The sequence below is a fragment of the Lontra canadensis genome, unplaced genomic scaffold, assembly GCF_010015895.1.
Source record: "Lontra canadensis isolate GAN:19392208 unplaced genomic scaffold, GSC_riverotter_1.0 scaffold180, whole genome shotgun sequence".
NCBI lineage: Eukaryota > Metazoa > Chordata > Mammalia > Carnivora > Mustelidae > Lontra > Lontra canadensis.
In genome coordinates this window covers 534,128-546,641 of record NW_022631174.1, presented here as the reverse complement: position 1 = coordinate 546,641, position 12,514 = coordinate 534,128, and the positions used below count along the sequence as shown (strand labels likewise).

Below are 12,514 nucleotides of genomic sequence, written 5' to 3'. Positions count from 1 at the left end.
ATGAAGAAGATGAGAGGTAAGGAACTACAGAAAAAAGGACAGGATGAACTTTTCCAAAGACAGCCTGACTCCTCTCAGGGAGAAGGAATGCAGGAAAAAGGCAAGAGAAATAGTATTGTTTTGAGGCCCAAAGGAAAAATATCTCCCCAGAGCAAAAGAAAGGGATTTCTTGCCATTTCTGCCTGGACATCAGTGGTTGTGTCCAGAGGGACTATGGATCAGAACTGAAGCAATGGGGGCTGTGCCCAGCAGAGCTTCAGGTAAGGGGTGGCATCACCCCGGACATCTACAGTGGATTGATGCAAGTTGTCTTCCATAAAAGGCTTGCAGGAAGCAGGCTTTTTAGAGAAGTTCAGAGCTCAGAGACACTGAGTGGATGTGTGCTAGAGAACATAACAGACCCCATTAGGTCCTAACTGGGAATGTCTGGATAAGGCTGGGACTTTGGTCCTGTGTTAGGCAAGTTGAAGGATTTGATTTTGCAAACTTTTAGTATTAGTGTTAGTGACCATATTTATTGCCAAGGTTTCCATTGTTTGGTGGACATTGGATTATGCATACATTTCTTTTCTTCATCACAGGTATATGAGTTCATTCTGAGTTGGTGCTATGTACTAAACTCTCCTGTATCCCCCAGAGGGTAATGTCTTGCCCATGGTGAAGGAAATTCCCAGTCTCTACTTGAATGCCCTTTCCAAACTTACCTCATGTCAACCTCTGAAAGGCTTTCCCTAAGAGAAGCCTTCCCAGAGCCCCATGCATGTCCTTGTTCCTCAGGCTGTAGATGAAAGGGTTCATCATGGGGGTCACCACAGCATACATCACTGTGGCTACTGAGTCCTTCATGGAGTAGGTTTTGAGGGGCTGCAGATATACCATACAAAGTGTCCCATAGAAGAGGGAGACCACAGCCAAATGGGAAGCACAGGTGGAGAAGGCTTTGTACTTGCTAGAGGCTGAGGGTATTCGGAGGATGGCTCTGACAATCCAGACATAGGACATGATCATGAACCCTAGTGGGGCAAGGAAGATGAAAGATCCTGTAGCAATCAGTACTGTGTGATTCACTTGAGTGTTAGAACATGCCAGCCTCAGCAGGACATACATCTCACAGAAGATGTAGTGTATCTTCTGGGAACCGCAGAATGTCACCCTGGTCATGAGGAGGGTGTGGGTGAGGCCATAAAAAATAGAAAGTGCCCAACACAAGGTGAGGAGCAAAATGCAGAGCCCAGGTCTCATGACCGTGGTGTAGTGGAGGGGGCGGCAGATGGCCACATAGCGGTCATATGCCATTGTGGCCAGGATGAGGTTGTCCAAGGCCACCAAGGAGACTAGGAAGTAGAGCTGTGTCAGACACCCCGCATAGGAGATGACTTTGTTCTGAGACTGGAGGCTCACCAGCATCTTGGGGATTGTATTGGTGACAAAGAAGAGGTCAGTGAAGGAGAGGTTGGCCAGGAAGAAGTACATGGGAGTGTGCAGGCGGGGATCAAAGCTGATGGCCAGGATGATGAGCACATTTCCCACCACTGTGACGAGGTACATGGACAGGAACATCCAGAACAGGACCCGCTGGTGCTCAGGACTGTCTGAGATCCCCAGGAGCAAAAACTCAGAGACTCCACTGTGATTGCTTCCATCCATTTCCCCAACTGTCTGAAACATCAGCACCAACAAATTTTGTTTATTAAATGCCCTTAATTGAATAAGGACATCCAAATAAGCAAAATCAACTGTTTTCTTAGCGTTAAAAGTATCTTAGGCTAACTTTTATAATTTTTTTGGATATAAGACAATGCAATAACATATAAAGGCATAACATGGAAAATTTTTATGCAACTCAGTCATTCCAGCAACTTCTAATCTAGTATACTCAATATGGAATAATGTCCATGTCTTATTTTAAATCATACTATCTTACAATTTTCTTGAAATGCTTAAAGACTCATGTGGTATATTATGATCTTGTATAGATTTACGTGATATTTAAAACAAGTGCATATAGTATAAGAAATTGATTTTATACAATTGGACAAGGGGGAAAGTAAAAGTATTAGAAAGGAAATGGAATAATTATCATTATTTGCTGAGAGGATGATCTATCTGGGAAACCTTTAACAATTGACTAAAATGACATTAGAAATAAAACGGGATTTGAAAACAATTTAAATCTGAGGTCTGACACTTTCTGTTAACCCCCCAGCCAGTTACCTGAGCTTTTTTATATTCCATTTCTTTATGTGAAAAATGGGTCAGGGTGAGAATAAAATGAAGTAATAAAGAGCTGGTGGCCTGCAGTAAATACTCAAGAAATATTTATTGTTATTATTATTATTATATGTAAGAAACAATAAATACAAATAAGTTTAATATATTGTGAAAGGGATGCCTGGCTGGCTCACTCAGAAGTGTATGTGACTTGACTGCAGGGTCCTGAATTCAAGCACCATGTTGGGTGTAAAGATTACGTAAATTTAAAAAAGTTATATTTATATTATGCATATATATATAAAATACATATATGTATTATACGTAATGTGAAACAATGCCATCCACGTCACCAGAAAATAAATCTACTCATTAAAATGTTAACATTCAGGCAAGATCTTCAAATTCTTCAAAGAAGCATGTAGTGGAAACTTGGTAAGTGGAAAAACATACCAGTATTCCAAAGGTGTGTATTCTACTGAATTAATCTAAAATTTAAACTATGTGAAGTAAAACTTTGAACAGGGTTTTTAAGAAAACATCTATGTTTAACTTCAAAATAGTTGTGAAAATAAGCTAGAAAAATCTTGAAAAATATAAATATAAATATAAAGGGCTGTATACAAACTATGTGGTACTGATGCTGGAATGAACGGATCAACCAAACAGAAAGAAACTTCAGATTCAGACCAAAGACCATGTGGGACTGAGTTTATTATTACTCTAGTACTTTTGTGGTAGAAAACTGTTGTATTATTCAATATATGGCATTGAGACAATTGTCTTATTATTTTGGGGGTAATATGAGATCCGTATTTTGTGTCTTACCAAACACATTTCAAGCATACCAAAGATTAAAATAACGTGTCTTTTTCCCTTTCAAAAACCTGAAATAAAGAAAAATCTTAAAAGTAAAAACAAACAATAAAAAGGAGGGCATATAAGTAAGTTAATTAGAATTCCATTGTGTGGAGATAAATAACAATGGTGCACATTTTGGTGTTTGGATTATTTGCAATGTGAAGGATGAAAAAGGCCAGTTTATAAAATCTGGGTCAAGAGCATTACAGAGAATTAAATGTACAAAGCACCTGAGCTGAAACTTCGTTGTATGTAAGGAGTTACATATGGGTCAGTAGGGCTGGAGTGAAGAGAGTGGTGAAATGTAGGGTTGTGCAGGGAAGCAGGAGTCAGGTCATTCAGAGCCTTGTTAGGATTTTAAAATTTTATTCTAAGTACAGTAAAAAACCTTAGAAGTTAAAAAGTTAAAAAGCCTTAAAAGCAGAAGAGGGTATATTTATTTAGCAACTATTCTTCTATTTGTATTTTACCAATAGTGTTTTAATAATTAACTATGGATTTCCATTTTTTAAAAAGATTTATTTATTTATTTATTTGACAGACAGATCACAAGTAGGCAGAGAGGCAGGCAGAGAGAGAGGGGGTGGGAAGCAGGCTCCCCGCTGAGCAGAGAGCCCCATGCGGGGCTCGATTCCAGAACCCCAGGATCATGACCTGAGCCGAAGGCAGAGGCTTTAACCCTCTGAGCCACCCAGGTGCCCCTGGATTTCCATTTTTAATCAAATACTTTTTCAGTGCCTATTACACTGATAGCTCTGGTAATACTGAACCACATTTGCGTTTAAATTTACTTAAATTTAAAGTGAAAGAAAGCAAACATCATCACAAATTCTGCCTTGCAACCAACTGTAACATTTTGGTGAACATACCTTGAGGTTTTTGTTTCAGTTATCTTAGGCACTCAACAGTGTGATGAGTAATTTTCTCCAAGACAGTATTGTGATTTATTATATACTTTAAAAAAAGATTTTATTTATTTATTTGACAGAGAGAGATCACAAGCAGGCACAGAGGCAGGCAGAGGGAGAGGGGGAAGCAGGCTCCCCGCTGAGCAGTAAGCCCAGCGTGGGGCTCAATCCCAGGAGCCCTGGGACCATGACCTGAGTCGAAGGTAGGGGCCCAACCCACTGACCCACCCAGGTGCCCCTACTATATACTTTTCTTGAATAACTTTATATTGCTGTCTACATGATTTTTTATTTAATCTTAAACTGAATTCCACTGTGTGGAGATAGGTAACTTCATATTTTGATGTTTTTATTATTTGAGATATGAAGGATGTTTCTCCTTCACTGATTTATCTGACTTAGAATGTCCTTTCCAATCTTAAAATTATGTCTCCCTTCATTTTATGAGAATATTCTTTCATTCTCTCCTTATTTTTTTTTGGTACTTTTTTGGAATTTATACTGTATCTATACATTAACAATAAATTAACATTTCATTTTAGCGATGTTACTCCATCTCTTTGAAAAAAACCCATAGTAAACCCCAACCTGTCTCTTTGAAAATGAATAGATTAAAGTCGTGTTTTGAATAGACTAAAAGAAGTCTAAAAGAAGAGTATCGTTCCAAGTATTAAGGTGAATAATCCTTTTATGCAAAACACTTTTTATATAAAGAAAGAAAACTTAAAAAATTATTTAATGATACCAATAGCAGGAGGATATTGCCTCTGTCAAAAGAGAGTGCTCCTCTATTAAGAAAATTTCCTTTTGGGTGAAAAATAAGATCATGAAATTTAAAAATATAATGGTAGGCAATCGACTTTTGGCATAACAATGTGAGGAGGTCCAATGACCCACTCCCCAAATGACAGTTGTGAAATATCAAAATAGAAGGATTTAAAACTGATGGAAATTGTCCTAAGGGCAAGCAGCAAATGAAGAAATGTTCAATAACATCTTTGAAAATTCAATAAGAAATATGGAAAATAAAAAGATGGGAAAACAGCAACCTCTGAAAAACTAGAGTGGCTATACATTAGTCTTTAAATATAAAAGTAGATTTAGAGATTAAAAATAGACTTTAATTTAAAAAGGTTTTTAGGGGCGCCTGGGTGGCTCAGTGGGTTAAGCCGCTGCCTTCGGCTTGGGTCATGATCTTGGAGTCCTGGGATCGAGCCCCGCATGGGGCTCTCTGCTCAGCGGGGAGCCTGCTTCCTCCTCTCTCTCTGCCTGCCTCTCTGCCTGCTTGTGATCTCTCTATCAAATAAATAAATAAAATCTTTAAAAAAAAATAAAAAGGTTTTTAGAAATAAATGGAGACATTTATAGGTTAAAAGGGTAAATTGAACATCACACTTTCAGTAGTGGATTGAACAATTGAGCAGAAGAACAACAAGGGAGTAGAGAACAATACTATATATATATATTTTAAAGATTTATTATTTATTTGAGAGAGAGAGAGAGCAAGAGAGCAGGGGAATGGACAGAGGAAGACAGAGAAGTAGAGAATCTGAAGCAGAGTCTGACATGGGACTTGATCTTGCAACCCTGAAATCATGACCTAAGCCAAAACCAAGAGTTGGATGCTCAATTGACTGAGCAAGCCACCCAGGTGCCTCTTGAACAATAGTATAAATCAGCTATACTTGACAGATATATATAAAACACTCTGCCCAACAACAACGGGACAAGATTCTTTTCAAGGGCCATTAGAATATTCTCTAGGATAAACCATATGCTAGGACATAAAACAAACCTCAATAAATTTAAAAGGATAAAAATAACACAAAATATGTTCTCTAAGTGCAATGGAATGAAAATTAGAAATGACTAGCTGGAAAAATTTGAGAACATTCACATATTTGTGGAAATTAAAGAACACACTACAAAATAGCCAGTGGGTCAGAGAAAAAAAAAAAAAAACAACCAAAACAGAAGATACTTTGAGATGAATGAAAATGAAGATATAACATACCAAAATTTATGGGATGCAGCTAAAGCAGTGCCTAGAAGGAACACTTTTGTTGTAAATGCCTATATTAGGAAAGAAGGAAGATCTCAAATCAATAACTTAGTCTTACATGGTTAACCTGGTAATAGTCCCCAAATAGATCTACATATTCAAAGTAATTCCTTTTAGAATCCTAGCTGACTTCTTTGCAGAAATTGGTACCAACTGATTCTAAAATTCATATGGAATTTCAAGGGACCAGAATAGCCAAAACAATCTTGAAAAACAAGAACAAGAATTCACATTCTCCAATTTTAAAACTTACTACAAACAACAGTAATGAAGATAATGTGGTATTGGCACAAGGATAGGCATATAGATGAATGGAATAGAATTGAGAGTCCAGAAATAAGCCCATGTATCCATGCTCAACTGAGATTTTTAAGAAAAGATTTTATTTATTTGTCAGAGTGACAGAGAGAGTATAAGCAGGGCTAGCAGCAGACAGAGTGGGCAGACGGAGAAGGAGGCTCCCAGCTGAGCAAGGATCCTGATGCCGGACTTGATCCCTGGACCCTAGGATCCTGACCTGAGCCAAAGACAGATGCTTAACTGACTGAGCCACCCAGCTGTCCCTATGGTTAACTAATTTTTGACAAGGGTATGCAGATTACACAGGAGGGAAAAGATAATTTCAACAAAAAGTGCTGGACCACTAGCCACATGCCAAAATTGGATTCTTATCACACACTGTATATAAAAATTAATTTGACAAACTATAAGAGACTCTTAACTCTAGGAAACAAACTGAAGGTTGCTGGAGGGGAGGTGGGTGGGGGGAAGAGATAATTGGGTGATGGGCATTAAGGAGGGCATTTGATGTAATGAGCACTGGGTGTTATGTGCAACTGATGAATCGCTAAACTCTACCTCTGAAACTAATAATGCAGTGTATGTTAATTAATTAAATTTAAATAAAATTAATATTAAATGGATCAATTTGAAATTGAATGTAAGAGCTAAAACTATTAAACTCTTAGAAGAAAATTTGGAGAAATTTTGTGATTTTGGATTTAGTGAAGGGTTCTAAGATGTGACAGCAAAAGCATGAGCAACAAGAGAAAAACTACATTCACAAGAGTGGCACTGATAGCAGGAAACAATGAAAAATTGTGAAAATTATGAAATAAAACTTATGAAAATTTATGCCATATTTTATTTTCATAAAAGTAAAATACCTCTTACATCAAAACATTGTAAAACAGTGGTAAAATATGAACAAATAAAAATGCCAAAAAGGAAAAATACTTGCCATATACGTGATAGACAAAGGCTTAATATGCTTAACAGAAAATAACTACTTCAAGCTGGTAATAAAGTTGCCAATCCTCATTTGAAAATAGGAACAGACATGAATGTGCAATTCACAAAAGAAGAAGGTCAAAGTCAAAAGCATATGAACATATGGCTTTATTACTTATCAAAAGATGGGATTTACAGGCAGTTTTATATCTGATGAAATAAATGATTATACTTTCTGGAGTGAAACCTGACATTTCATGTCAGAAGCTCTTAAAAAAGAGGTCCTCTGAGCAATCTCAGTGTTAGGGAGCAAATGTAACTGTGGGAGCTGTGAGTAACCTACAAGAGTATAGTAATTTGGAGCTCCAGTATGCAGGTGAGGTGGGCATGGGGAAGCTCACTGTTTAGCATATTTCAATGAAAACATTTGAATTCCCAGATGTTTGGTGTCCATGGTACAGTGACAGGAAAGTTTGAGTCATATGTTTAGGTCCAAATCTCAATTTGACACCTACGAGTGCCTTTTGAACAAACCATTACCCTTTACGGAGTATCTGACCAGACGACATGTGAGTTGTCACCTCTCCCTCCTGAACTGCCCCCCCCCCGCCTCCCCATTTAGTCTATACAACAGCACTATTTGTTTTATTATCCCATTTTATAGACGAGGTGATTGAGAGTTGGGAGGTATGGATTTCTCCAATTCCTAGTTACTCAAAACTAGTAACTGATGGAGTTGGGATTTGACTTTCCTTTTGTCTCTAAGTCCACACCCTTACTGCTGTGCCACACATTAAACAAGAGTAAAGATGCCTACCTCACTGTGGGTTTAGAGAAGACTTAAATGCTGAATGTGGAAGCACTTCTTCAACTTAAAGCTCTGTGTAAGTGGGAGGTGCTGGTATGAGGATCTCAGAAGGAGTCCTTTTCTTATCGTTTCCCTGTGTTTTGACTGCCTGCCACCTCGGCTCCAGTAGGAAATGCTGCTTTTAGAACCAAGAGGGATAGAGGACCCCATTCTTGTCTCTATCCTGGGCATGGTTCTTCCCAACTCACATAGGAGCTGCTTTAGCTCACCTGTGTCTGCAGGCTGTGACCCAGGATGTTGAGGGGACACTTATTTGTGGCTGTCCCCTTGGTGCTGCTGACAAGGAGCAGAGAAAAGTGAGAGAATGCATTATGGCCTTCACAGGCTAAGCGGTGTGGATTGGTCAAGTCAGGAAATAAGAAATGAAAGAGACATAGAAAAACAATTCAGGCTATCTGACTTAAGTGCTGTGCCTGCAAATGGGGCTGGCCAGGGGAAGTGATTCCCCATTATGGAAGACTTTCTTTTACTTGTCTTGTCTTTTCCCTTTCCCTCCCTCCCTCCCTCCCTCCCTTCCCTCCTTCCTTCCTTCCTTCCTTCCTTCCTTCCTTCCTTCCTTCCTTCCTTCCTTCCTTCCTTCCTTTTATGGAAGACTTTCAAACAGCTTATGATATAGTGGGCTGAGTGATCATTTTGGAGTTGGTTCAAGCATTTAGTGGAGGTGGGTGATGGTTAATCTCTCTTTTAACCCTAAGATTCCAAATTATAGAGTAATCTTGTGCTGGTCCTTTGGCATTTGAGTTAAAATGGGAGTAATCCTTAGGACATGATATTCTGTGTGCCCATAGCTATTTGTTACTCATATAGTTCTCCTAAGTTTCTACACTATGACTGAGCTCCTTTGTTTCTCTGAGCATGTGAGCCTTCAAGTTGAAGAGGCTGCTTGCTTCTTAGGAAAGCAAAGAGTTTCAGTGAAAATGGGGCATGATGGGCTCATCCTAGAGACCACTACCAGACCCCAGAAGTGACCTGAGGATGAAAAAGAGCACCATGGTAATGGCCTGAGGGTCCCAGATCTGAGCACTGGGCACCATCTCTGCTTTTCCATGGAGACAAAGATATTTCACCTCCTTAGACCCCATCAGAAACTACTTCCTTGTGTAATCTATTGCCTGGATTCAGGGTTCTCTGGGACATCTTTCTGACAGGTTGGAGGAAGAAAGGAAGGAAGAAGGCTGGTAAAAGTCAAAGGACACCCAGGGGAATGATAGCTCTGCTTTCTAGCCCTCAAGGCAGCATCACCCACACTTTAGTGTGCATCAGAATCACATGTGATACTTTAAAACAAAAAGCTGATTTTCTGGCCCCCTTCCTTGAAATACTGGTTGTGTTCTGAGAACTAAGTCCTTTTTAGTGATCATCTGTTAATTCTGATGGTGTGTTTTGGGAACTCCTGCTCTGAGTCTGTAAGAGTCAGTGGTTTCTGGACACTTGTGAGGTCAGATGGCCTTAGAGCCCAAGGCTTTCTGCAGTGTGGCTGGGCGAAGAGGGGAGAGAAGGGGGTGGGGGACAGTATGGGCAAGGGCTCCAAAGTCAGCCTTAGAAAACTGTCCTTTCATACCTCTGGTTTTGCTCTCTACCTGCATGATCTGTGAGCCTCCATATCTCACCCATGAAGCCCTCTTTGCAGGCTTGAGAATCAAGAGTGACAGCATGTGACAACACTTTGAATACTAGAGTGCTAAGAGGTGGGAGGGATTGTTGTATTACCTTTAAATACTGAAGGGTTAGATTACATGGAAAATTTTAAAGTATGTGGGTATGTTCATGAGAATAAATGGAGAAGAGAAGAAAGGTTGTGTGTGTGTGTGTGTGTGTGTGAGAGAGAGAGAGAGAGAGAGAGAGACAGACGGAGACACAGAGGGAAAGAGAGACAAGGAATGTCTGAGATGTCCAGACCTTACCCACTCCTCTGTGCTTGTAGTACAATGTCTCCAGTTTCCTTTTCAGGATGAAAATTCCATCAGGACACAAAGGACCCTAAGGCATTATTTCTGAATAGGATAGAAATTGGTGCCTGAGTTTTCAGTGCCTGCACAAAAGAGTAATGTTAGGCTGTGGATGCTATGATGAACTTGTGGAATCTGAGAACTGAACCCTGGATATGAGGTTCATGAAAAAATGAATGAGCTTGAGCCACATCAGGGCTATATATCAGTTTTGGAGAGACGCAGGGGAAGCAATCCCAAGACAGCTTGTAGGGATGAAACTGGATAATTGCTCTACTGTTAATGTCTACATGCAAAGGTCTTGGGAAATAAGTCTAGTTTACAAGGAGTAAACAAGCTCCAATCCTAAAACGTGCCCTAGAAATTAGATTAGCAGGAAAGAAAGAGCTACATAAACATGCTTCAGCTTGGCTTTGAGTCATCAGAGGTCCAGAACACTTCAAGCATTGAATTTGGATAATCCCAGATGGCTAGTGGCTCTGAGTACTAAGTAAAAGAAGTTAAAAAAAAATCTTATCTGATGTAGGAAAATACCATCAAGTAGACTTCAAATTATTTTTCTCAATCCCATTTTCAAATATAATTTTGAGCACAAACCCAAAGATAAGCAGACACACAAGGTGATAAGATACTGAAAACAAAAGCCAATAGCTGAAAGGCTTATAGGGACTCTAGATAATAGAACAATTGGACCCAGAGTGAAAAATCATGATGTTTGTGATGTTTTGAGATAGATGGTACATACCTCAATATCATAAAAGCCATCTATGAAAAACCCACAGCAAATATCATCCTCAATGGGGAAAAACTGAGAGCTTTACCCCTAAGGTCAGTAACATGCCGGAGCTGTCCACTATCACCACTGCTATTCAACATAGTAGTAGAAGTCCTAACCTCAAAAATCAGACAACAAAAAGAAATGAAAGGCATCCAAATTGGCAAAGAAGTCAAACTCTCACTCTTTTCAGATGATATGATACTTTATGTGGAAAACCCAAAAGACTCCACTCTAAAATTGCTAAAACTCATACAGGAATTCAGTAAAGTGTCAGGATATAAAATCAATGCACAGAAGTCAGTTGCATTTCTATACACCAACAACAAGACAGAAGAAAGAGAAATTAAGGAGTTGATCCAATTTACAATTGCACCCAAAACTATAAGATACCTAGGAATAAATCTAACCAAAGAGGCAAAGAATCTCTACTCAGAAAACCAGAGAATACTCAATTGAGGAAATTGAGGAAGACATAAAGAAATGGAAAAACATTCCAAATGGCCAACAGACACATGAAAAAGTGCTCAACATCCTTCAGCATCAGGGAAATACAAATCAAAACCACAACGATATAGCATCTCACATCAGTCAGAATGGCTAAAATTAACAAGTCAGGAAATGACAGGTGTTGACGAGGATGTGGAGAAAGGGGAACCCTCCTAAACTCTTGGTGGGAATGCAAGCTGGTGTAGCCACTCTGGAAAACAGTATGGGGGCTTCTCAAAAAGTTGAAAATAGAGCTCTCCTATGACTCAGCAATCACACTACTGGGTATTTACCCTAAAGATACAAACGTAGTGATCTAAAGGGGTACATGCACCCCAAAATTTATAGCAGCAATGTCCACAATAGCCAAACTATGGAAAGAGCCTAGATGTCCATCAACAGATGAATGTATAATGAAGATGTGGTATATATGCATGATGGAATACTATGCAGCCATCAAAAAACCAGAACTCTTGCCATTTGCAATGATGTGGATGGAACTAGAGGGTATTATGCTAAGCAAAATAAGTCAATCAGAGAAAGGCAATGATCACATAATCTCTCTGATATGAGGACTTTTAAGGACAGGGTGGGGATCGTGGGGTCTAGGGAGGGAAAAAAATGAAACAAGATGGGACCAGGGATGGAGACAAACCATAAGAAATTCTTAATCTCAGGAAACAAACTGAGGGTTGCTGGGGGGTGAGGGGTGGGGAAGGAGAGGGTGGCTGGGTTATGGACAATGGGGAGGGTATGTGCTATGGTGAGTGCTGTGAAGTGTGTAAGACTGATGAGCTTGGGGTCTCACTCATCAGTGCACCTTCAGAGAAAAGCAGTCAATCACTCCTGTCTCCCTGGTCTCCTGCTGCACTCTGAGCTCACCCAGCCTGTGTCTGAGCGTTTCTATCTCTGGCACATGGCCCCATTTGACATCTCCAAATCCAGAAGATTCCTGCAGCATGCTTCTGCACTGCTCCTCCCAGAGGAGGAAGGAGGGACTCTCCCTGGATCTACCAGTTGTGGTGTCCCTGCCCGAAGAGGGACTCTGCCTTGGATCACAGTTTAAGGTAGCCCTGAGGTGAGATCCCCCTCCTTGGCTCCAGCTCTGCAGCTGGCTTCCCTGGCCCAATACCTGGGAGCTCTGCCACACTCAGACAGCCC

The 12,514-nt window shown here is 39.8% G+C and overlaps 1 protein-coding gene across 1 annotated transcript; it reads right to left on the bottom strand.

The window, feature by feature from the left end:
- Positions 1 to 705: 705 nt before the first annotated feature.
- On the bottom strand, positions 706 to 1,668 carry LOC116860614 (olfactory receptor 1D2-like). Its single transcript, XM_032846716.1, has one exon. The coding sequence runs from the start codon at positions 1,666 to 1,668 to the stop codon at positions 706 to 708; it is 963 nt and encodes a 320-aa protein (XP_032702607.1).
- Between the last annotated feature and the right edge of the window lie 10,846 nt (positions 1,669 to 12,514).

Coding starts and splice junctions, on each gene's coding strand:
- LOC116860614 (XM_032846716.1), bottom strand. CDS start 1,668: ATGTTTCAGACAGTTGGGGAAATGGATGGAAGCAATCACAGTGGAGTC.